The 26,807-nt window shown below is 41.5% G+C and overlaps 1 protein-coding gene across 4 annotated transcripts in view; it reads right to left on the bottom strand.

The window, feature by feature from the left end:
• Positions 1-26,807, bottom strand: part of LOC132847117 (echinoderm microtubule-associated protein-like 4) — a 74,923-nt gene that overhangs the window by 18,360 nt on the left and 29,756 nt on the right. The window contains exons 1-7 of one of the 4 annotated variants that reach the window (XM_060872102.1): positions 25,010-25,342; positions 11,630-11,806; positions 5,510-5,642; positions 4,860-5,057; positions 1,777-1,917; positions 1,661-1,686; positions 1,240-1,272 (exon numbers count right to left, since the gene is read on the bottom strand). In XM_060872102.1, the coding sequence (XP_060728085.1) occupies positions 1,240-1,272; positions 1,661-1,686; positions 1,777-1,917; positions 4,860-5,057; positions 5,510-5,642; positions 11,630-11,806; positions 25,010-25,079 (778 nt within the window). In that variant the 5' untranslated portion in view covers positions 25,080-25,342. Of the gene's footprint in view, positions 1-1,239; positions 1,273-1,660; positions 1,687-1,776; positions 1,918-4,859; positions 5,058-5,509; positions 5,643-11,629; positions 11,807-25,009; positions 25,343-26,807 lie in introns of those variants that run through there. The other 3 variants (XM_060872104.1, XM_060872103.1, XM_060872106.1) reach the window with 3 other exon arrangements.

Raw genomic sequence — 26,807 nt, 5'->3', positions numbered from 1 at the left:
GCAGCGCACTTTTAGAGACTAATCCAAAGTGCTCTCAGTGTATGTGCAAAAAATGAAACCTGGGGGGGGAAAGTCAAAAAATGCATCTTTTTAATATCTTAATCGTATATAGATAACCGTGATCAGTAAGGAATAATCAGTGAGGAAGTTCGTTCAGCTCACATGCCCTTGATTCATTCGAAAAAATCCAAGCAAATCAAAAGAACAATTTAGAGTCGTGCAGAAGGCCAAAAAAGCAGCGCATTAGATGCCCAAACTAGGCTGGGATTAAAGAGAACGGAGGCAGAAGCATGAGTTAAGACAGAGGAAATGACAGAGTGGAGAGGAGGAGTGAGTCTGGGAGAGAGTTTCAGTGTGTTTTGTGGTATTCCTGCTTCACTTCTCCCATCAAGCTCTGTTCAGTTTTCCTCTTCTTGGGTTCAAACAGTCTAAAGAAATAAGCCCTTAAATGTAAAATAAACCTCTTGTAAAAATGACCAAATGATGCGATGATGTGTCCGAGAGGTTTATCAGGAACGTTCCAGAAATAAATTCCCCATGTGAGGAGTTTAATGACATCGTCTCATGATAATGCTATGACCAGTTCATTGACTAATCGGATTACAATGGTTAATTAATCTTTTTTTTTTTCCAGTACCTCCAAAAATCTCTGATTTTGCAGAAATTAACACAAAATCGTGTAATTTTCAAAACGTGACTTCACTGCTAGGAGTTTCAAAGAAGAGTCCTGTTTCACCAATTCAAGTAGTTATATATATAGTCAAAGTAGTCTCTATACACCTGTATATACTGTATATACACACACACACACACACACACACACACACACACTCTCATAAAACTCAAACCCTGCAAGAACGGTTCAGCTTTCTCAATAGAGTAGATGGAAAACATACAGCTACATGTGAATCATTCGAGTAAGATGGAGAGATTGAGAAATAAGTCAAGGTGAAAAACATTCTTGGTGCAAAAAAAAGAAAAAGAGAGAGCGCGGGAGAGCGAGAGTTGATCTTTCACCTAGATCAACATGTTACTAGAGAAGGTAATTAAGCGCCTAATCGTAATTTCAGTTTGTATGTTATATTTAGCCATGCCAAAAAGCAGACTTAATTAAGGTGGAATGTAAGTGACAGGTGTGTGTGTGTGTGTGTGTGTGTGTGTGCCCAGCCAAAAGCAAGAGGCGGTGAGAATAGGCTGGTTTTGACGGCTGCTTCTTTCTTGCAGGAGGAGAACGCTTACCTTGACTGTTTTTCTCACGAGTCGACATTTTGGCTGGTTATGAGACAGAAATAAGAGTGCTCAAAACAAACACGGGACGTTACACACCAAGAAGACAACAGCTATAATGATCTGACAAACAAAAGTGACAGCACGAGGAGGGTGTGGGTGTGTTGCTGGAAAAAAAAGGGGGAGAGAGAGAGAGAGAGAGAGAGAGAGAGAGAGAGAGAGAGAGAAAACGAAAAAAGAAAGAGAAAGAAAGAAAGAACGAAAGAACAAAAGAAAGAACGAAAGAACGAAAGAAAAAGAAGGAAATAATGAAAAAAAGAAAGCGAGAAAGAAAGAAAGAAAGAAAGAAAGAAAGAAAGAAAGAAAGAAAGAAAGAAAGAAAGAAAGAAAGAAAGAAAGAAAGAAAGAAAGAAAAAGGGAGGGAGAGCTTTACCTTGGCTGATAACTGGATCTCTGTGTCTGGGGATGGATAAGAGAACGGTGTTAAATGGGATTCTTTATGGAAGTAATTGCTGCTTTAATGAGATGTTACTAAGACACATTACTAACTTCTCTGCATTCTTCACAACTTTGGCCAGCAGTTTGGAAGTGGAGGCAGCTTTCACCAGCTTGTTCCTGTTCTCCTCGCCACTCTCCCATGTGGTGCTCTGTGAGCGCTCCATTCCTCCACTACGCTTTGCACTGTGGCCCCTGGCGATGAAACAGAGAACACACTCGAGTCTCACTTTTGCACAAAACAAAAGGGGGGAGGAGGAGGAGGAGGAAAAGGCAAGAGGAGGAGGAGGAAAAGGAGAAATGCTTCTGCATCAAAACGCAGGCAGAGAGCATTTGTTAGAATTTAGTGGAAAGGCTTGCGAAGATCAGAGGACGGCTTTCTACAGATTGGTATAAAAATCTCCACAGATTAGAATGAACTGGTTGTTGTTTTGAATCAACTGGTTGTCAGATTCGGTTTAATTTACAGCAGTAATACAGCCAGCCTCCGTGTGTGCAAGCCTTTCCTAGTCTTTGGTTGATCTTAAACCTGAAATAACGCCTTCTCGATGAAGGCCACAGTGAGAGTTATGCGGCTCTGTGGGAAAAAAAAACAGTCTGTGCATGCGGTAGGCCAAGCGTAAAGAGTAAGCAGACCCCACTCATTGGTTAGTCAGTCCCTCCAGATGTTTATGTGACTGCTGTGGTTACAAATTCAAAAATTGAACTAAAACTAGTAAGTAAACTACTTGACCTGGGTTCTTCTATATATGTAATTACTTTCCGTGATAGCTGTGCTCATGATATGATCGACATTCACGAGTTGAAGAGCGTTTTGGCTGAATGTCACACGAAACATCTTGGGCCACGATCTGCGGAACATTTCAAGCTGCTTTGATTTTTGCTGCGTTTGCTCCTATTCTGTGTTCAGTTCTGCGCTTGCGAAATCACAACATCCTGGAGGGACTGGTTAGTATACACACAAGTTACCTAATAGGAGAATTCCAACCCCAATCGTTTGGTATAGTGGCCACAATGTAAAAGGCATATAGTCGGACGAGAAGACAGAGAAAGGGCAAATAAGTAAAGAGACGTCCCTCAGAGAGGAAAAACAGGACCGAGCTAAAATTGGGAAGGAAAGAGTCAGGAGAAGAGAAATCCTCATGCGCAGCCGTGCTTAAGGAGAAAAAGTTAATATCGGTGAAAGCGTCCTGATCTCTGGATCACTCCATGACCTCCATTCAGCACGTCTATACTGACTCAAAGTCTGACTCAAAGTTTTTTTGGACAACCAATCACAGTCTTCAAAAGAATGGGCCAAACCTAACAACAGGTTTAGCCCCGCCTCCTCTCTAAAATAAGTTTTTATATTTTCTTTGCTCGGAGTTGCTCTGAGATCAGTCCTGAATCACGTTTACGCTAAGATCCCTAGTTCAAGATGTTTAATCTAAATTAAAAGCTCTCCGAGATCATGCTTAGACTCTTTATGAATAGGGGCCCAGAACCTTTGCATGTAAAGTCGGTGACACAAACTGTTCTTAATGACAAAAAATTCTGCATGATCTCTTTTATAGTCTTTAAGCACAAAATGGGCTGGACGTATGCTGTTTATAGGTTTGTAACCTCGTGTTAAAATGTGTGTAAAAATCCCAGTAATGTCTTATGATTACAAATGAAGTTTCACTCTTTCACTCTCTGTAATTACTGTGTACTCTGGGGCTTCAATTATAACTAGTGGAGCAGGAGTTTGTATGTAAACATGTCTGTGGTTGGAGGTATTTAGAAGGAGCCACGCGAGACACACACACACACACACACACACACACACACACACACACACACACACATATACACATACACACAGAGTAACTAGTTCTAGTAAGGAACATCATCAAACAAACTTCTCCCTGTTAACCTTGAGCAAGAACGGAGCAGAAAACAGAAAAGGGATTTTGCTTCAGGCTTCAGCAGATCAGACATGCTTCCCAGTCGACTTGACTTCCACTTCAGCGAGAAGCAGTGACAGTGAAGTGCGTCTTTACAACAAGCTGCTTCTCATGCACAAGCAGAACAGAAACGAACGTCTGCTTGAGAGTATCGGAGGTTAAATAATAAAAGTTACGGCACTGAGCACTATGTGGTCCTGCAACGGTTCCATAAAACCGCTCAGCCGTGTAGTAGTAATGTACTTGCATTAATGCGAGTGGAACACTCATAATCCGTATCTGCACAATAATACAATTGTTTGCAGATGCCTGGTCTGGATAATTCTCCTGGCCTTGGCCCAGGCCTTGAGTAATAATTTATTACCTGTGCAGTCCAACATCTATGGATCAGACCGTGAAACTTTAATTTTAAGGAAGGGGCTAATTGTTTTCTCATGGCTTAGGCTAACTGGATTAGACAAGCTGTATGGCTAGTATGAAGATCTCAGCAAAACTGGCAGTGAGCTTATTAAATACATGCTGAGCACAATGCCTGCGGTGTCAGAGCTCTACTTGAGCTAATGCATAAGCCTAATTGCCGGTTTCACATAGAGCTACGTTCCAAGATGACAAATGTCACATGAGAACTAACACTTGGTTACAGATCTGGATATCGTGCACCGATCTTGAGTACTGTTTCTGCTCTGAGATCAGATGTCTAATTAGCCCGGGGTGGAAGTCAATCCCACTGATTCCAGGCCTGCTGCATGCACTCTTGCATGTTTTCCGTCAGAGCCTATAAGCAATTACACGCTCGTCATAGTTTGTATTGATTGGGCAGCTGCGACAATCAAAACGCATGACATAGCCTGTTCTCTAAGCATGCTTTGTTTACTCGGTGGCGTGACATTAATCGTATTTCATCCACCGTCTTCAAATTCCAGCTGATCCGATATTTTATGTGTTTGGTATCTTCATTAGTAAACTGATGAAACTTGCGAAAGCCTGAGTATTAACTGTAATCTCTGACAGATTAGAACCTTTGGTATCTTTGTTTAAGGGTTTTTTGTAAGTCTGGACTACAAGCAAAGAAATCCATTGGTAGGAAGCGACAGATTGATTATGGGAAGCATGTCAGTGTCCCTTAGAAGGTTAAAGGTAAATGCAGAGAGAGAACGTTGCCAGAGCTTTGCAGTATGCTGTAAAATTGCTGCAATGGATGCTGGGAGGAACCTTTTGGCTGGGGAGAACCCTTTGCTCTCATGGGTGGCCCTCTGGGGCTGCAAGGGATGAGGGGAAGGGGGTTGGCTGGAAGGGGACGGTGCCTGTGGTGTGCTGGGTGTTGAAGGGGGTTTATCGTTAGCTTGTGGTGGTTCTTCCTTCTCCTTGATCTCCTCTAGCAGAGGCTTGTCTTTTTTCTTCTCCGTGCCGCTGCAAAACAGGCCAATCAGGTACAGTGCAGGTCATGTGACAGAATAAAAGGACAAGATTGAGGTTAAAAGGGCATAAACGTTCAAAAAATGATAAATTAGCGGGAAAAAACAACAACAATACACTCAACTACTTCCTTCCTTTTTAGCATACATCAACATTTCCTGTGTAAATTGCAGCATGAGCAAAATTAGTGACACAAATAAGGAAGCTCCCAGGAAACAGAACTTCCAGGCCAAATATCTTACAGAACAGCTGGCAGGTTTACATATTAAACAAACAGATAATTAAGAAGTCAGAGACCTGATATATAAATAAGAGATTAGAACTGGTATTTACAAGGGGGAAGAAAAGGCATGACATGGCATGAATTCAGTACTGTGATCAGAACATTGTGTGCTTGGCTTTTTTGTTAAGTTGAGGATTTATGCTCGCTTGTAAGTGTGCACTACCTTTTGGCTGCAGAGGACAGCGTCTCTTTCCTGGCTACGGACACGTTGGAGCTGCCTCGGTGAGATTTGAGGCCGCTGGAGCCACCGTTAGCGATACAGGACATGGAGAAAGCCTCGCGCAGCGGCGTCGAACCTGCGCAACAAATATGGAGACATATCCGTGTAATCTTACTATCAAGCTGAAGAGAGATTTCTTATCGCTATTTCTCTGTACACTGGGACATTTCTCTGTTAAATCATTTTATGAGGACCGGAAGAAAAAAGTCTTTATTTTTGCCACATATACATTACAACACAGTTAAATTCTTTCTCAGCATGTCCTATCTTTGGAGGTTGGGGTCAAAGCGCAGGGTCACCACTGCCCCCTTCAAACAGAAGAAATGAATGGAGAACATGTACAAGGAAGATTGTGATGTAAGATGATTTACAGTAGAGAAAAGGAGGACAGAGGGGAGGGAAGAGAGGTACAAATACGCAGGATAAAAGGCGGCTTAATAAGGACAGGATGCGGATGAGCTAATTGGATCGACGAGGAAGGGGTTAGGCCAGGAGAGGCTGCGCTAGAGAACTAATGTTACTTAACGAAAGGAAAGGAGGAGAATAAGCTGGTCAGAGCACATGCTATTGCTCCCAAAGAATCAGATAACACTCAGATCTGATCACAACTATCATCTTTAGAACATCCTGAGAAATATAATCCTGAATCTGAGCCACAGTAAGGGATGGACATGTGTATGGGTTATTCTTTCAGTAAAAATTGAAAGGTTTTTTTTAGGTCATATTAATTTAATGAAATGGAAACAAGGCTTGTCATGAACGAATCAACAGCTCGTCTTACAAACAGAGAGAACAGAAACGCTGGGTACGAGATGAGTGTTCAGTAGCCTGTACACATGCCAGAGGCAAATCTCTGGATCTTGATGATAGGTGACAGCAGAGCTAGAAGTGTAAATGCCTTGATGAGCAAATCCAACCTCAGTATAACGTTCTTAGAGTAAGCTCTGACACCATTGCAGGAGTTTGCATCAGCCAGGCTATTTAAAACTCACTTTCAGTGATGTGCTCATGTAAAGGTCTGATTTAATTGCACTCGGCACTGCTCCGCTCATCGGATTCTCACATCTCTATTTTTTGACTTCACAGAGATGTTTGTAATTATTGTGTGACTGTGCCATGTAATCTTTTTTAAGTAGACTTGGTTAATTACGTCTTCCTGGGGGGTGGGGGGGGGGGTCTGTGTGTTTGTACCAGAGTTGTAATGTAACGGAGTACAAATACTTCGTTACTGTACTTGAGTAGAAATGTCACATATCTGTACTTTACTTCGCTATTTAAATTTATGTCAACTTTCACTTTTACTCCACTACATTTCCTAGATAAAAATGTATACTTTTACTCCGCTATATTTCCACTAAGTGTCTTCGTTACTCGTTACTACAAAATATAATCAGAAGAAATGTGTGCGACTGCAATAAGGGAGGTTTGGCGAATCACTGCTCCTAGAATGCATTACGCTCCGCACGCTCTATGGAGAAGCACAGGTACGTGCAGCGTGCACGCGCAGTCAGAGCTGGAGGCGTTTATCTATAAGGTTAATCGGTGGAAAGCCGCAAAGACGGCAACCAAAAGCAGTGAGATTTCACTATTCTTATTACCAGAGTTGTAGCACAAACAAAATTTTTATGCAAACAATCCATTCAATACTAAATAAAAATAACATTTATTGATTTGTTCTTTGTCTTGTGAATATTTTATTTTTATTAATGACTGCATTCATTGGACACAATGTTTGTAGAGAATGCACACATACATGAACTGATTTGATTCAAGACATTACATCATGCATAAAATTTTGGTGTCCACGTTTGCCATTTAATAATACCATAACTTTTGGCTTACTATGTAGTCATATAATATATAATATAAAACTCTTCTTGTTTTAAATTCTCAATGAGGGCTAAACCCCCTAAATACTGAAATCCTAGAACCTAGAACTCTTATGCCTACCGAAAAATCACTGAAATTTTACTTTTTACTTTTACTTCAAATACTTAAGTACATTAAATATCAGAAAATTACTTCTGATACTTAAGTACAGTATATATCAGATACTTTAAGACTTTTACTTGAGTAATATTCTAAAAGGTAACTTTGTGTGTGTGTGTGTGTGCACGTGTGCGTGTGTGTGCGTGTGTGTGTGTGTCTGTAGAGTCTCTCCCATGCGATCCAAAATAATGAAGAAAATCTCTGTTTCCATTCACAGCATATCACAGACTTCCCTTTTTTATTTTTGTTCCTATCCCAAGACAATTTCACACACAGTCAAATCCTGACAAGATCAGACATCATCATCAGGCACAGGTGGAATGAAAAACACTCACAGTCTGACACTTCTAATCATATTGAAAAAACAGCCAGGTGTAACCATTAGCAGCCTTCCAGACAGCAAATATAAATAAACCCTAACAGAGAGCACTAATCCCGTCTCAGACTGAGCACGCAGCCTTACAGAGCTGACTGACAGAAGTAAGATCTGTGGTCAGAATTAAACGTTTATTTAATACAGAACTCAACATTTACCTTTTAATGGTTGCTCTATTTAAGTCCTTTATTTAAATCTACACGTTTTACTTCACGGTTCCACTTCTAACACATGAGACATGTCTGTTTTGAATTTCCAAACAGAACACACACACACACACACACACATATTCTGGTTTCCTGATTTCTTTTTAACAATGCATGCCATCGTTCGCTAATCAGACCTGAGAGGATAAATCCATGAATCCACGTCAATGCAAACCATTCCCTTTCTGACTGAATATCTCTAAGCCTTGTAGCTAGATTCGGCTAAACAATGTGAATAAATAGGCTAAATAAAGCATGCGATTGGCTGCGACAAGCCAGAACATCTGCTACTTAAGCCGAGCTGTTTAGAAAACTAGAGTCGCTGAACTTTAGCCAGGTTTATTATTATTTTTTCAGAGTTTGCCAATTTGTAGTAGAGGTACACACACACACACACACACACACACACACACCTGAGTGTTTATATAGAAATATAAACAAACTGTGTACTGGCTGGTTCTATCTTTATGTACTGGTCTTTTAGTGTATTGTATGTGAATTGTTAAAAGTGCTATACACATTTAATTGAATTGAAATTGAATTGTTATTGTCTGTATGCACTGTTTCTTGTCCTGCACTGGCTTTTGTTTTGCCCTTTTGCCCTGAACACATGCACTTCATAGCTATAGGTTAATCTTATAATCCGCAGGTCTTAGGCCTTAGTTTTGTGTTGTCTAATGAGGCTCTGTGTCTTTATGTAAGAACGTTGTTTTGTTTCACTGTATGATGTGTCAGCTATATATGGACAAAATTACAATAAAAGCTGCTTGACTGGATTTAAAACACACACACACACATAAGTAGATTGTGTATATGTACGTGTGTGTGTATGTATGTATGATTGTGTGTGTATGTGTGTGTACCTCTAATACAAATTGGCAGTGTGTGTGTGGTTTCTAGTTAGTTTGATACTGCTGAATGCTGATTAATCAGCTCTTCTAGTCTGGTTCCACTCGAGGTTTCTTCCTCGTGTCGTCTCCTTCCCACCGTCACCTCTTTCTTGCACAAGGATCTAAATCTACACCCAGATTTTTGTCCAGGTGCTTTGTGACAATATATTAGAATAGAATAGATTTATTTTGTTTGAACATGAGCTGCATTCAAGCATTTCACTGCCTGGGGGAAGAAGCTCATTTTTAATGTAGCACACAAAATTCTTTAGTTTATCGCTTTTGAACGACATGATGAATTAAAGATATGGGAATGAAACGTATTTTTCAGACAGGATGGAAACAGACATGGAATGAAATGACAGGAAACAGAGCTCATGGACATGGCTCGGGGAGCACGATGAAGATGGTAGGAAAAAGACGAGGAGTAAAAGAGTTCACAGAACGGAGCTCGAAAGAGACGTCTCTGCTTATGATGCTGTGTGCTTCGGAGTCTCACTTCAGTTTTTCCACAAAAACAGTGACACACACTCGGGATTTCTGAGGTCAGGACAGACTACGTGTCTGATGAGAGAGAAGTTGCTCCACGTAGATTTAGTTGTTGTTCTTCTCTTAAAGTCGAGAAGAATGCAGAAAAACATACAGCGCTTCCTCTTTTTCTTGATAGATTCGACTGGGATTTTGAAATGTTCAGAGAAATGTGCTGCAAGCTTAGCCAAGAGCTGTGTGTTAGAAAGTGTTCAGCTTCTTGACTAAGGCTTTACAGAGATACAGACTATACTGTAGATCAAAAGCCATTTCCATTTGTTTGTACTGTAGGGAAAAGGAGAAGGCCACTGCTAGGAAATCCACACGCCTACTCACTTTCAGTCTAGTGCACTAGTGCACACAAGCTCAAGTTACTAGAGCAGTGATAGATGGTGGGAACTGTACAGCATAACAATGTGTTTGTTAGCATGTACAGACCACACACATGCGCACACACACACATACACACAAACACACACTTATACAGACACACACAGACACACACACAGACAAACAGGCACACAGACACACACATGCAGACAAACACACACACGCACAGACACACGTACAGACACACAGACAAACACACACACGCAGGCAAACACACACATGCAGGCAAACACACACGCAACAAACACACACACAGACCCACACGCGCACAGACCCACACGCGCACAGACCCACACGCGCACAGACCCACACGCGCACAGACCCACGCACACGCACAGACCCACGCACACGCACAGACACACACGCACAGACACACACGCACAGACACACACGCACAGACACACACGCACAGACACACACGCACAGACACACACACACACGCACAGACACACACGCACACGTACAGACACACACGCACACGTACAGACACACACACAGTGGGAACAGGAAAGGAGGAGGTGGAGAGCGGATATGAGTTAAATCCGTACCAGAAGCGCTTTTTTTTTTGGCACAAATACTTTTCCTTTTCTTCTTCTCTGTTTTGTTTTTCAGTGAACAATAGCGTTCTGAGCGCTTTTCATCTCCTCTAGCTGAACTGAGAGACGGCGTCTTGCGTTAAATGAGTAATGTTGATTTTTCAGAGGGAAAGTTACTGATACTCAGTTAATCAGCAGACTGAGTGATTGAGTGAGTAAGTAAATAAATACTGGGATTATTTTATAATCACACTATCCGGTGTCCCTGAGATGAGGACGAGTTCCCTCTGAGTTTGATTCCTTTAAAGGTTTATTATTCAACATATCGTCTCAGGGAGTAGAAGAAAAGAAAAAAAGAAAAGAAAAGAAAAAAGAAAGAAAAAATAAAAATAAAAAATCCATTGTGATTTCTGCTGTTTGATGTCCAGCATGTCTGTCTGTCTGTGTCTGTCTGTCTGTGTCTGTCTGTCTGTCTGTGTCTGTCTGTCTGTCTGTGTCTGTCTGTCTGTCTGTGTCTGTCTGTCTGTCTGTCTGTCTGTCTGTGTCTGTCTGTCTGTCTGTGTCTGTCTGTCTGTCTGTGTCTGTCTGTCTGTCTGTGTCTGCCTTTCTGTGTCTGCCTGTGTGTGTCTGTCTGCCTGCCTGTGTCTGTCTGCCTGCCTGTGTCTGCCTGTCTGTCTGTGTCTGTCTGTCTGTGTCTGTCTGTCTGTGTCTGTCTGTTTGTGTCTGCCTTTCTGTGTCTGCCTTTCTGTGTGTGTCTGTCTGCCTGTGTCTGTCTGCCTGCCTGTGTCTGTCTGCCTGCCTGTGTCTGCCTGTCTGTCTGTGTCTGTCTGCCTGCCTGTGTCTGTCTGCCTGCCTGTGTCTGTCTGCCTGCCTGTGTCTGTCTGCCTGCCTGTCTCTGTCTGTCTGTCTGCGTCTGTCTGTCTGTCTGCGTCTGTCTGTCTGTCTGTCTCTGTCTGTCTGTCTGTGTCTGTCTGTCTGTCTGTCTGTCTCTGTCTGTCTGTGTCTGCCTCTCTCTGTCTGTCTGTCTGTGTCTGCCTTTCTCTGTCTGTCAGTCTGTGTCTGTCTGTCTGTCTGTCTTTCTCTGTCTGTCTGTCCCTGCCTTTCTCTGTCTGTCTGTGTGTGTCTGTCTGTGTGTGTCACACACGCACCTTTGGTGATCTGCTGCTTCTTGGCAGCCATGTCCTCAGACTGCGCGAGACGTCGGAGCACGTCAGCCAACGCGGCCTTCATCACGGTGAGCTCATCTTCCTGCTGCTGCACACGCAGCTCCAGAGACGACAGCCGGTCCTGCATGTCCGACACACTCGCTGCCGAAATACTGTCATCTGAGAGTGAGAGAGAGACAGAACATTCCATTAGCATGCTATCTGCCATCCTAATGCCACTACATAACTTTGCAGCTTTCATTGTAGTGATTCAGAGGTGTGCAAAAATCTCTCAGTTCTTTTAATACCAGCCTCTAATCACCGCAAAACCGAATAAACCATCACCTTCGATATCTCTTAGTTTTTAGCCTAAAAAAAGTCTGATTTTCTGAAATTTTCTTTCACGCTGGAGAAAAAAAAAAAAAGAAAGTTGTGTGTGTGTTGTAATAGATACACATGAAAGTTAAGATATGAGATTTGATGTGTGATGTTTCTTACCACAATGTTAGCACAAAAGGGCCTTGGTGTTTTACTTGTGAGTGCATGTTGGTAGGTGTTAATTGTGAGTACCTTCCTTATAGTGTCGCATTCAGAAAGTACAGTGTGAGCATGTAAATGGTGGTGTTTGGCCTGTTGTTGGCCGGTGTGTGTGTGCTTCAGCACTGCAGTAGGCTGTGTAGAGTGGCTGTGGTCTGAGCTCGGACTGCAGCAGCCCACACTCACATGGCGAAGCATGCCTACTAATGAAGAGGCCCTGCATTCTCCACAGTGGTTAGCTAGTTAGTGGGCCACTCACTGAGCACTGCCAGTCTTTGAGGTGTGAGTGTGTGTGTGTGTGCGCATGCGTGTGCGTGTGTAAATGTAAACTCAGACGCAAATACATATGGCCTTACGTGGAAAAGCTTCTGCTGAATACAAGACAAAAAAAGAACCTTTAAGACTACATATAATAGAACAATGAATCAGGAAGACATACAAACACACACACAAACACTTTTTGAACTGATGAAGCACAGAGCGATCCACACATTCCACACATGGTGCTGCAGAGCGCAGAATTCAGACAGCTAGTCTTAAGGTCACAGAGTGGTTATTGTAGCTGCCTGCGTGGGAGTTCAGGGAAGAGAAAAGGCTGAGGAATGCCCTGGCACACACACACACACACACACACACACAATCATGTCCCGGAATGAACATGCAGGTCAACATGGCTAGTCAACACAAAAGCACACAAGATCGGATACAGAACACACACACGCGCGCACACACATGTGCACACACACGCGCACACACACACAGAATTCAAAGGAGAGAAAAAAGCTCTCTGCAGCTTTGAACCACACAAATTAGCACGCTCTCGAGCCAAGTGTAACTGCTGCATAGCTCCAAAATGAGCCAGCACTGAAATCAAGCAGCCCAATCTGGCAACCGCAGGCAGAGCGAGGACCAAAGCAATGGAACCGGCTTCCGAAAGCCTTCCAAACATTTTGAGGTTTGAGGTCCGTTTGCCAAATTGTTCCGTGAGAGGGGGATAATCACAGATCATTGCTTTAACTTCACCATATTTTACCTTCTCTCTTTTCTCCAAGAGACTTCAAACAGAAAGCAGGAACTAAAAATAAAAAAATAAATAAAAGAAAATAAAAAAAATAAAGGAGAAAAGGCATAAGGAAAAAACTGACAGCAAAGACGGGTCGAGGATAAATTCGGTTTTAGTTAACAATTTAAAAAAAAAAAAAAAAAAAAGGGAAGTGAAGTGAAAGAGACTGATGACAGATTAAGATAAATACAGTGAAAAAAAAAAACACTGGATCAGTAAGAAACCTGATATGATATTCATCCACTGACGTCCGTCATGCACGACGTGTAAGGAACAAAACACTTTAAGACGTCCTGGTTCCTAAAAACAATCGAGGCGGTGGTGTAATATCACCTCAAAGCTGGTTCCAGCATATTCTTTAGTGTTTTATTCAACATACATGAACTGCAGTGGCACGTCCACAAAAAGTGTGTATTTTCTCTCTCTCTGTCATCGGGTTAATAATTACTTTATGTCTTTAGCTCCGAAAGTGAAGACACTCAAGACTCCTTAAAAAAAAAAACAATAATAATAATTTGCTTGCGTGGAGTATAATCCACATAAAGTTCTATAATTATGTTCTATAACGTTTTTTCAGACATTTTCACTCGAACTAGGATACCGGTATATAAACCTTTTTTTTTTAATTTTATAACTGTTAATATATCGTGTGCAATCTATCAGAACGTGCCTTATCACAATTCCAGTGAGTTTCAGCAACCGAACTTCAAAGAGGTTTTTATTTGTTTAAAGTTTGCACAAGAATAAAAGAGAATGATTCACCTTCTAGCTTCTCCACCCACCATTTCCTCCTTTTAGAGCAGGTATTTCCTTTAAGCCGCCTTATAGGCAGAATTCCAGCACCAGGGAAAGGGGGGTATTGCCTCTAAACCTGGAGTATAATGCCTCTAAACCTGGAGTATAATGCCTCTAAACCTGGAGTATAATGCCTCTAAACCTGGGGTATAATGCCTCTAAACCTGGGGTTCCAAACCATACACAGTGGAAACTAAATTCATTCTGGAGGCACAAGTTAATATAGTGAAATGAGTTTTTCCCATAGGAAATTATGTACTGTAAATGCAGATTATCTGCTCCAGCCACCCAAAGAAATGACCAGTAAATGAAAACTCTTAGATATTTTGCTATGTCAGCACTTCAAATCTTGTGCTTTTCCTTTGAGATTGTGCTTATGGTGGATGCTGGCAGTCTGTGCTCTGTAGAGCGCTTGGTCTTGCACCTACTGTTTTTTGTTAAGCTTTGATTTCTTTCTTAATTTCCAGCGGCAGGATCCCGTGCTCTCATTGCCAGGTTCGATTCCTGGGCAAGAAGCTTTCCGAGCCACTGAAGAGTTAACTCTAAGGTCCGATCCAAAGCCTGGATAAAAAGGGAGGGTTGCATCAGGAAGGGCATCCTGCATAAAACCTGTGCCAAATCGAATGTGCGGACCACGTGATCCGATGTGGTGCCCCTGAACAGGGAGCAACCGAAAAAAATACAAAATTCCACTGGAAAATGGCCCTGTTGTCTTTGTGCTACCGTCCTTGCTAACTTTCTTGGGACCCATAGCTATGTCTTCATTGAATATTGCACAAAATATATATAAAAAAAAAAAAAACAAAAACAAAAAAAAACACCAACACGAATGAAGTCATGTTGCTAAGCTTGGGCTAAATATAGAACAGACCACCCAAACTTTTAAAAAGTATAGCTTTAAAATGCATGTGAAAGGTAATGTTGGTACCGTAGGTTGACTCTTTTGAAAAAGCTTTTGCTGACCAAAAAAAAATATATCGTAAAATTCATAAACTCTCTTCAGTTGGCTTTGCTTGGCTTTCCACTGATGCAAACGTTTTGAACGGCTCCTGTACGTACACGCAACTTAGCCACCTTTTGGGTTCATTTGTATCACTCGTATGCTTCGTATCTTGATGCAGATTTCTTGCTAAATTTGAATTCTTAATGCAAAAATTCGTAAGGTTGGACATTCGTATGGCGACGCTCTTGTAAATTAGTTAAGACTCTGCTACGGAGCGCATTATGTTTATTCAATCAAATGAGTGTGTTTTATTTATAAATTGGTTTCTAATATATGGTGTAGAACATTAATTGTATTAGACCTCAGTTTTGTGGCAGTTGTGCATTTATTTAGTATTATCATGACAGATATGTACACAATACTTTACACTTCATAATTCAAAAATAAAATCTTTTTTCAGTCTTTATTTTTCTTCATTAAAATCTTGTTTAAAATATTCTGAGAATGAAGTTGAGTCGTGAATCGAATTGTGACTGGTGTGTAACGGTACAAGCCTAGCATTGTGTGTGAGTCTGCATTTTTGGTTCCCTCAGATGACCCTGGTGCTGGGGGAATGTCTGCATGTCTATGTGTATCAGAGATGCCTCGCTTGGCTAAAAGGAAGGAAGGAACAGTTTCTGCACTTGTCATATTTCACAATAAACCGCCACATTCCTGGCTTTCTCATACACCACCCCCACCCCCGAATGTAAACACGCGTGCACACACACACACACACACAAATCCTTACAACTCACTTACACATGCACTTTCATGAACATATTTAAATGTGGGTAAAGAGCACTACAAAGCATTCCTTCTCAACAACAAACATACAGCATGCTTCAGTGAAACAGTCCCTAGTGTGTGTTTCAGTTTGCCTGCAGGTCTATGGAGGAAGACCTCAAGCACAGATAGCAGACATACAGGTCAGATAAGAGCTGTGCTGGAAGAGTGGTGCAATCTCCTCCAGAGCCATATTTCTATTTCACACACACACACACACACACACACACACACACACACACACACACACACACACACACACAGACAAGTTGACTAGTATGCCATTAACATTCAACAACAGCTAAGAACATTTACAACACAACCGAGTGGCTGTGTTTCCAAATGATTTGCACCTAAAGGTGAAACCCAACATAACTACATGCTTATGTATGGATAAGGAAACTCCAAACGTGGCCTCTTGGCAAAAAGAAAAAAAATCTCTTTTCACTCATTTTTGTTGCTCATTAAAATGCTTGTAAAGACGCTCACCACATGAGGAGGCGCATGTCTCAACTGGCTGTGTGTGCGGTGGCGCCGGTGCATATGTGTGCTGGTGTATATTTCCCCCTTTGTGCCCCAATCTGCACTCACACCCCCCACTCACTCTCTCTCTCTGTCTCTCTCTCTGTCTGTCTCACACACACACACACACAAACTCACTCCTTAAGCCTTTATCCTTAATGATGTATGTATTTGTGTATGTGTGTATGTGTGTGTGTGTGTGTGTGTGTGTGTGTGTATACTCATATATATGAGAACACTTTGGATGCAAAGATGGGCTGAGACTCTTGAAAACACGACGCTAGGAAAGCGATGACTAAGCCAGGAGACGGTCTTTACATTGCATATGGCAGCTTGCAGAAAAACAGAAAAACAGTTTGTTTACTCAAGTGAAGAACAAGACACGGAAAAGATATCGCTTCGGTTTTGAAGGACGAGTGTATGCTCTACTCTAAAGAAGATTCACTGCCTTTTTCTTCCAGCTGTTTTTTTTTTTTTTTTGGAGTGAAGTGCCATGCAAAAGCAGGCTGCTTTATAAAGTAAGATAAATGCTCACAGCTTCACCACAAGTGTGTCGCAATTTTTTTCTTTTTAGTCAGTGTGAAGATCAGCATGATAGCATCCTCATCATGAACCTCATATCAAAGATTCAAGATTTATTTATATAAATACCAAATATATAATTCAAACCTACATGCAACAGAAGCTTAGAGGTCAGCCATGTGAAATGAACTGTTTAGCAGTTAATAATCATTCAGACGTATCTAATGTCTGATGTGTGTTATACACTTTGCAGGCCAGCATCCTGAATGTACAAGCTGCAGTCTTATAACACTCATGCTCAGGGACACTAGGGGTCTCTTCTCACTTGTTTGCTGATAGGCGACAGAAATATTTCTCAGTCATGGCCAACCCTCTACAAACATTTACTCGGTTATGATTATGACATCTGGCTAATGATTGCCACACACACACACACACACACAGAGAAATTTGTGATATAATTGTAGTGATATATAACACCCCATTCACATACCCTATTTATCAGCACTGAACATAACTAAATTGCCTTCTCTCTGCCCTTTAGACTTGACCTACGGAAGTCAGATACATAGTGACTTACACTCACTATAACAGAAACACACAAACAGGTAAGTGAACAATAAGGATTCCTGTACTCAAGCTAAAACACCTTCTTCCTGGTCAGGATCAGATATCCTCAGAGATATCCTCACAGCCTGCACCGCCCGCCCACCCGAAATTATGTGTTTGTGATTCATGTTGTTTTGTTTGTTTATCATCTATAATGGAAGATTAGGTCTGATGATTCGCTGGCGCTCCTGACAGCGTTTCCCAACCTTCCCTGAGCCGCACTAATCCACTACGTTTTCATAACGTCCATTTACACACGTTGCAGAACGTAATTCCTGGCTGTGACCGATAATCCTCTCCTTGTAATACAAGCTAGTATGTAGAGTCTGTTGATGCAGAGAGGTGAGGTATCATACAGGAAGTGACATCAGTAATGTGAGAGGAGAAATGGGTGACAGCATAGAATGAAAAGGCATGTATCACTACTAAGGAGAGCCACACAAAACGTCATTAAGGACATTAAAGTCACGCTCACTGTGTTTAAAGTTGAACACGCTTCAGTTCTACACACTCCACTTAAATATAGCCCAACATTTCATCACTCGGATCCTATTACACATTATTAATAGCATCTCTGTGCTTTCTAGTTCTTCCTGGCTATGAGAGAAATCATGACACTTTTTTTTTCTTTGACACGACAAGCAGCTTGTAAATAGAGAAGTATTGATGCATGAGGCACATTTATTTTAACCTTAAGTCGGTTGAGGACAGAGCCGGCGTCACATGAGGCTTCATCAAAGACTGGGGTGCTTTCTACAGTACAACAGACAGTCGGACGCACAGAATCTTGACTGGATATATATACATACATACATACATATATACATTTTTTTTTATTTCCTTCACTCAAATAACCTGTTAGCTTTCACAAAACAAAAGTTGTGACTCTTTCCAAAACACAAGACATGCAATATATGCAATATACTGTGCAATAATGCAATAATGCAATAAACCCACCTGTGCCCAGTGTGTGCTTCAGAGGTTTCCTCCACATACTCTAATTTTCTTTTATATTCCAAAGACATGCATTGAACGCTGACTGGCATCTCAAAATTGTCCCTGGTGTGTGAATGAGTGTGTGTGTGTAATTGTAAGCTGTGATGGCTGGCACCCTGAACAACCTGGAGATACAAGGGCTTGCTGTGGATTGTACCAACTGAAGCTGACTTTGGCCTGCAAAAGATATGAACAGTTTGACATACGAGTCTCCATCAGTGAACCGTGGAGTCACCCAGAGTCTGGTTCCTGTCAGGTTTCTTCCTCCTGTCGTATCAGGGAGTCACTGCCATCTGGCTCGCTCATTAGGAAAACACTTAGAATCGAATCATTTCGATGCAATTCATTTTATTTGTATTGCACTTTTAACAACGGGCATCAACAAGGTCTCAATGCAGAATTTATATTTAAGCCCATTTTAAGTCTAGGCTGAACCACACTTGTTTAGTCAAGCTTTTTTTTTCCAAACAAATTTATATGCTGAATTTCTATATTTGTGTAAAGCTGCTTTATAAAAATATCCAGTACGAAAAGAAAGAAAGAAAGAAAGAAACAGACAGACAGAGAAAGAAAGAAAGAAAGAAAGAAAGAAAGAAAGAAAGAAAGAGACAGACAGAGACAGAAAGAAAGAAAGAAAGAAAGAAAGAAAGACAGACAGACAGACAGAAAACAGACAGACAGAACAAACAAAAGAAAGAAAGAAAGAAAGAAAGAAAGAAAGAAAGAAAGAAAGAAAGAAAGACAGAAAGAAACAGACAGAACAAACAAAAGAAAAGAAATAAAGAAAGAAAGAAACAGACAGACAGACAGAACAAAAAAGAAAGAAAGAAAGAAAGAAAGAAAGAAAGAAAGAAAGAAAGAAAGAAAGAGACAGACAGACAGAATGAACGAAAGAAAGAAAGAAAGAAAGAGACAGACAGAAAGAAAGAAAGAAAGAAAGAAAGAAAGAAAGACAGAAAGAAAGACAGAAAGAAAGAAACAGACAGACAGAACAAACAAAAGAAAGAAAGAAAGAAAGAAAGAAAGAGACAGACAGACAGAATGAACGAAAGAAAGAAAGAAAGAAAGAAAGAGACAGACAGACAGAATGAACGAAAGAAAGAAAGAAAGAGAGAAAGAAAGAAAGAGACAGACAGACAGAATGAACGAAAGAAAGAAAGAAAGAAAGAAAGAAAGAAAGAAAGAAACAGACAGACAGAACAAACAAAAGAAAGAAAGAAAGAAAGAAAGCTTTCACTTGACTTTGTTCAAATCTATCTGGATTCTGTGACATTGTGATTTTTTTTTTTCAAAATGAAACAATCAACTTTTACTTACTTACGTACATCCTGCTCTGAGGGCAAATGGAACACAAATCACAAGAGAATTATTGCACGTGCACACGTGGTGACGCGCTGGAGACCCTGAACGTGTAGGGAAGGTGTTCACACCATAGACATTATACCCTTGCTGTCTGAGGGCTCGGGGGACTCCGGAAAGCTCCTGCTCAGATAGATACTAGAGCTGTTTCAGTCAGCAGTCAGGGCTTTGCTTTTCATGTTTAATGTAGTAATGCAGAGTGATTTGGATGTCGCTGATATATTTAAAATCTGCACCTCCTATAAACGGTTTTAAGTCCAAGGTTGTCAGTGAGCAACCGTGTCTCAGTGAGCTGCACGTAGATACGTAGAGCTGAATGCCTAGAGCTGTTCTGAAGTCATTACAACCACCTTAAATGTACTACTGTAGCATATGGTGCTCAGGGATACACACACACACACACACACACACACACACACACACACACACACACACACAAACAAACTTTTGACAACTTCTAGCATCATTTTTTAAAATTTGACAGAGCAAATTGAATTGAGAAATCACTCAATGACTGTAATGAGGGATTTCAATACATATGTGGTTTGTTGGTGCTAAAAAAAAACATGGAGCTGCTTTCTGAATGACATTCCAGTGTGGCTCGAGGACAGAAAGCAGCACGGGATTTAAGACTAGAGAAGGAAGAACCGTCCGCTCCGAAATGATATGTTAGTGATTCATTGTTATAGCCCTGGGCTAGACGTGCAAATACACATACACACACCAGAGGATATGATGGGGTGTATTTTTAATGAGTTTAATGACAAGGGGACTAGGGGAATGGCAAGTGGAGAAGAGGAATGCTGCTGTCTGTGTCCCCTCTCTCCCTCTCTCCCTCTCCCCCCCTCTCTCTCCCTCTCCCATTCCCTCTCTCTCTCTCTCTCTCTCTCTCCCTCTCCCATTCCCTCCCTCTCTCCCTCTCTCTGTCTCTCTCTCCCTCTCTAGGAAGCAGGAAAGCACTATTTCACACCGCCACACTCGGGAGGTCCATGAAGTGAGCATGAACACACACATTCTTGTGTGTAGCTTTTCCTGTGAAATGTGCGTGTGGAAACGCCAGTGTGTCAGCGTGGCGAATGTCACAGCGCGCTTGTCGGCTGCTTAGACTGCACCTCACATTGAGGCTTCGAATTGTTTAGAACTTGTAGAGACAGGTTTGCTTAAAGACATTAGAGGAACGTCCTGAGCCAAGAGACACTCTGTGAAAGAAAGAGAGACAAGAGGGGGAAGGGGAAAGAAAAACAGCGACAGATTGAAAGATCTGTTCACGCTTAGTGTTGAGATCCTTCTCGCATGACCCGATCACTTGCGTACAGCCGAGATCGCAGTTCCAGAGATCAGAGATTCATTTGTACTATACGTGTCTTTACTGAAGAAATGCGACCAAAAGCAGTCAGTAAACGTGTTACACATGTGCTTCTAAACAACCAGTGCACAAGCTGTGAACTCAAATGTCTCCACTGTAAAAATCCAGCATATCTTCGCTGTCGTGCGAAAACCTCGTATGTCCAAATTTTGTCAATTTCATATTTTTTCACATATCGATGCTATTGGTCAGTCCCCACGTGGGTCTGTTATTTTTACAAGTTATTAACCAATCTAAAGTCTTGAAAATAGCTTGAGCGCAAATCTCATAACTCCATTGGACGCTTCAACTGTCCACCTCTTCCTCACTCCGTGGGAGAGCTTCGCGTCATATTTCTCCTCAAGAAGAGTCGCAACGAATCAACACGTCTTCTGAGGTAAATGTCTTCAAAACACTGGGCTCAAAGAAAAAAAACTTGACCCCCGCTAGTTCTGGTGCTCGTCTGAGGACAGGAATTTAGCGCAAGACAAACCACTGCAACACGGACTAAACCCTGTGCATTGCAGATAAGGTACGCCGTTTTTTTAATTTCCTGAAAAATAACGGTTTTGGAGATACGAGGATTCCGCCTGACAGCGACAATATAACAAACCTGCAACACTACAAAACTCCACAAGTATACGGTTCATTTATAGCTGACATCTGATGAATACACTGAATACACACTGCCAAATTGTTTTACAAGTTATATCATCAATGTGCCAAAAGTTTCTTCTTTGTCTTATTAGAAGTAATGTGATAATTAGACTTGAGTTAGAAGGATGTGAAAGCATTCAACAGTAACATTAAAGCGTGTGTATAAGAGGAGGCTTGTTGTGGCCACCATCGTTCTATTTATGCCATGCCAGCATCAATGGCTATTAGTTCTTCTAGTAATCTTTTTTCCCCCCACTGTATTTCCACTGTGTCAACTCAGCAGCTATATGAGCTATATGAGCTCCTCCAATTGGTGAGACATTTTGGAAGACTCTTAAATACATATTTTCTAAGTAAAAGAGTTGTCTGGGGTCTTTAAGAGGATAACAGTCCATTAATACGTGTTTAACGGTCATTCTTGTCTTCATGGTTTAGTAGGAAAGCCTCCAGTGTCTTCTTGTGTATACGGCCTGATCGTTATCCAAAAGAGGATAAAACAAAGTATACAAGTATACCAAGATTAGCATGAAAATAAAATGATCTGTTCATCTGGTTTAAGGACTGTGTGATTATTGTGAGTAAAGTGCAGGCGCTTGCACTTGGGAGTGCAAAGAGTGTGCAGCATGAGTAATATGCTGTGCAAGAATTCAGCTGTCGTGTGTTACACATCAGGATGCACGGCTGATCACACTACAAATGCAGAATAACCAGTCTGTGAGCTGTACTGAGCACTGCAGCTTTACACAACTGCACACCAGCTCCACTGTATATCACTATATGCAGGCTCCGTCATACAACATCCCATAATAGACAGCAGCTTTAGTGTAGTACATGCCAACTTTACTGTACAGTCAGATCTACTGGAGCTACATCATCACGCAGGACTGTACTGAACACACACTTTACCTCACACCAGACCAGCTTTACTGTACTGTACTGAACACACACTTTACCTCACACCAGACCAGCTATACTGTACTGTACTGAACACACACTTTACCTCACACCAGACCAGCTATACTGTACTGAACTGAACACACACTTTACCTCACACCAGACCAGCTTTACTGTATTGTGCTAAACACACACTTTACCTCACACCAGACCAGCTTTACTGTATTGTGCTAAACACACACTTTACCTCACACCAGACCAGCTTTGCTGTACTGTACTGTACTAAACACACACTTGACTCTTGACCCTGAACAGAATAACATTTTTCTTAAACGTCCTTCATTCAAACCTCTTGTACACTATACAAGTTTTAATGTCCATGTGGCAATATTTTATTCCATAATACATAAAAAAAAAAAAAAAAACACACATTTGGGACAGCAACAGACTGTAATCAGTGAACAAGGAGCCTACTGCAAAACACAAACAAGAGAAGACACACCAAAGCACACTCACTTTCACACAGAGACAGGATAACAAAACACTCTATGACACACTCAGGTGCCAAATGGCTGAATAACACAGTGCAACAAAATACAACACACAATAGCAGTATATTGGTCTATAACCTGTGTGCAGGTGTGTGCGTGTGAATGTGTGTGAGGAAAACGTCTTCCAGCACGCCTATAGAGGGCGATAGCGAGAAACAGAGTGTCAGCTAGATGAAAGAAAGGGCTTGCTGAAAGAAGATTGAGTTGCATGCTGTGCTTTGATCATTTCTTCATATACGATAAGCATCACTGGAGGTTTTAATCTGTATTTCTCATCAGAGCTATGACACTTCCTAACAGATTATACATGCTCATGCACTCAGTGTTTGTGTACATAACATGCAGTTCTCGTGGCATTTTTACCAACTTCATAGTTGGCTTCCAAACAAATAGCACATATGATATACCTAATTTGATTTTGATTGAATCATATGCAAAAGTTATTCAATTCAGTTTTAAATTGTGTTTCATCACATTTTTGTGTTTTTTTTCCCCATAAAGCTCTATTTTGCATTTGTGCGTTTTGGTTTGTTTGTAATTGATGAGGAAGGTGCAGGCTGAGAAACTTGGATGAGAGAGAGAGAGAGAGAGAGAGAGAGAGACAGGAAGAGAAGGAAACAAAAGCTGGGGAAAGCACAGGACTATACACAACAACGTGCTGGATTGTGTTCAACAAACTGTCCAGAATGCAACCTGGAGGTTTAACTGTTACATTCAAATGAATGGCAAATGTAACCTGAGCACACATACGCTCTGAGTAAAACTCACAAAACAAACACACACACACACACCAAATGTTGCTGCACTGGTTACTCATTGACCAGCAGTTCCTATAACTGCTGTGTTATTATGACAAAGAGAGGAAGTAACACCCGTCGTCACTGGCCCATGAACTCACCATCATAATGTGTGTGTGTGTGTGTGTGTGTGTGTGTGTGTGTGTGTATGCATGTGTATGTGTGTCTGTTTCATATCCTCTGTATTGAGAGTCAGTCAGACAGCTCATGATGCGCCACACATTCAAACTCACTCTCACACCCTCTCTAAAACACAAACGCACATGCACGCACGCACACACAAGCACGCCGCACACACACCATCCCCCTGGCTGGGGTAGCAGTGTTGCAAAACATCTTTATGGTACCTAAGTACGTCATGCATCAGAAAAATGATGAGCGAGTCAGTTAGACTAATTAAATATTGAACAAAACATAGCATTTATCACAGAATTAAAGGGAAAAAAACATTGGTTGTTTTGGGATTATGAAAGTGTCACTGTTGGAAAAATAAATTAGAATGTGAAGTTATTTATTATTTATCCAGATATTGGTCTTATATTGTCTAATCAGACAGCACTGGTGTGTAGTCCAGTGGGTTATGAATGAAACACCGCCAGAGGACTTTGAATAGGAGAAAAGAAGTGGCTTCCCTCTAAAGCCACAAGACACACACACACACACACACACACACACCCCTATCTGCCGGCACACACAAGTTACTCCTGAAGAGCCGAGACGCACAACGCATCAAGAAGAGATACACAAACTTTGTCATGATGACTACACAAGCACACACACAGACAAACATACAAACACAATTTAGACTAGTGTACAAAGGGATAAATGGCAAAATCAAACATGGACCAATCACTATTCCTTAGACTATATTCATAAGTGCACATGCTCAAAGACATGCACACACACCACACACGCACTCACACATACACGCACACACACACGCACCTCCCCCGAGCCTGTGCTCTTACCCGTGCAGTGGTTGTTAAGCACGACTGCAGAATTGCAGACAGGAGCCACACTCGCTGAACCGTCCTCCATTCTCCTTACACAAACGTATGTCGGCTGAGCGTTTTTGTTTGTGTATGTATGTATCTGCAAAATCTCCTCGTGGCTGCAAGTCCTCGGTCTATGGTTCCCTCTCTCTTTCTCTCTTGTGCAAGTCCCACTTCCTCTCTGCACAGTTCCGTATCTCTCTTTCCTTCTCTACAGACAAAATAGAAATCCTGTCCACACACTCTCTCAATCTCTCTCTCTCTCGCACAGCTCTGCACACGTCTGCCCGTGCACACAAAGCCTACAGAGTGAGCGAGGGAGTAAGAGAGCTCGGCGAGAAGAGGAGGAGATAAAGGATAAAAAAAGAAAATATTGGTTGGTTCAGGGAGTGGCTAAAACTCTGCGCCTACAACTTTAACCTCTGCCATTCCGCCACGCAATCACACACGTGTGTGATTTTACTCTGCTCTGAGGGACAGTGAGAGAGGCACGCAGAAAAAGGGGGAAACCGCACAGAGGTGTCAAAGTCTTGCCACAAATACACACACACACACACACACACACACACATACACACACCCACAACCGAAAATCAATTTAAATGCTGTGTTAGTAAAAATGTCTCTGTAGTCACATCAGATCTGCATCAACAGACGCTTACTGAATAAAAATCATTCAGTTACAGACATACAGTACAGATAGTGGACTACAGCTCACACTCACACACACACACACAGTGACTTTATCTGTTCAAGTCACCAGTCTCTGTATTATGTGGTGCTCAGTAGGTGTTCCTACTACTGGTTGCCATGGTAACAAGGTTTATCAGTGGGTGGAGCAACTAGAATACTAAATCCGTTTTCTTGCCGCTGAAATAAAACATTCTGGCGATATTTGGTGTTTGTGTATAAATTTCAGCAGTGTATATCTGCATCGTATCGTATCTTCACTCCCGTTGGTTCATATTTGCATAAAGTAGAACTTTTCTCTACATTGTTGCACAGCTGGACACGCCCACATACGGATCTCTGCGTCATATGATACGAGATGAAGGAGATGCAGTGTGGGCTGTTTGTCACATCTTCAAAGCCTGTGGTACATTAATCACGACACCAGATCACTGTTTTATATTTGCATAAAGTAAAACCTTTCCCTAATTTGTTACGTCGCCCACATCTCGTCACTGTAGTACGTGTACGGGTGAACGCAGCAGGAGGGCGCGTCTCCAGCGTCTATTGACCTGAATGCTCTTCTTCTACAGTCTTCATTAAAGCTTCTCGTATGTTCTAACTTTAACGTAGAGTTCTGAGTCACGAAAGAACTTTCCTCAGTCTGTCAAAGATGGTGGTTGCAGTGGAGCTCCGCCCACGCCCATATAAGGCAACGGTGCAAAATTGTTTCTAATTACAGCAGTGGTGTTATGTCGGACATTGCATGGCATATGCAATTCCTATATAATTCTTGAATATGATTTCGAATTGCTATTCAACGGAGTAATTACGTCCTTGTATATGGTAAAGATTTACCCCGAGGCAGGTTAAGACAGTAGCATTGACAGGACCCTTAGCATTACTTTTTTTTTGTGTAACACTTTTTTTCTCCAACAGATATTTCTCCTGCCATGTATTTAGTTATAATCATCATATTAAAAGATTTGTCATTATTCTCAAAGCATTGTAACTAAAGTGGGGGTGGAGAGAAGGGGATTTCATGTGGGTTGAATCATCTATTGATTAATAAACATTAATATTTTATTCAAGCCCAACCTGTTAGC

The sequence above is a fragment of the Tachysurus vachellii genome, chromosome 6 (genome assembly GCF_030014155.1).
Source record: "Tachysurus vachellii isolate PV-2020 chromosome 6, HZAU_Pvac_v1, whole genome shotgun sequence".
In the NCBI taxonomy this organism is placed as follows: domain Eukaryota; kingdom Metazoa; phylum Chordata; class Actinopteri; order Siluriformes; family Bagridae; genus Tachysurus; species Tachysurus vachellii.
This window is presented reverse-complemented; position numbering and strand designations above follow the sequence as displayed.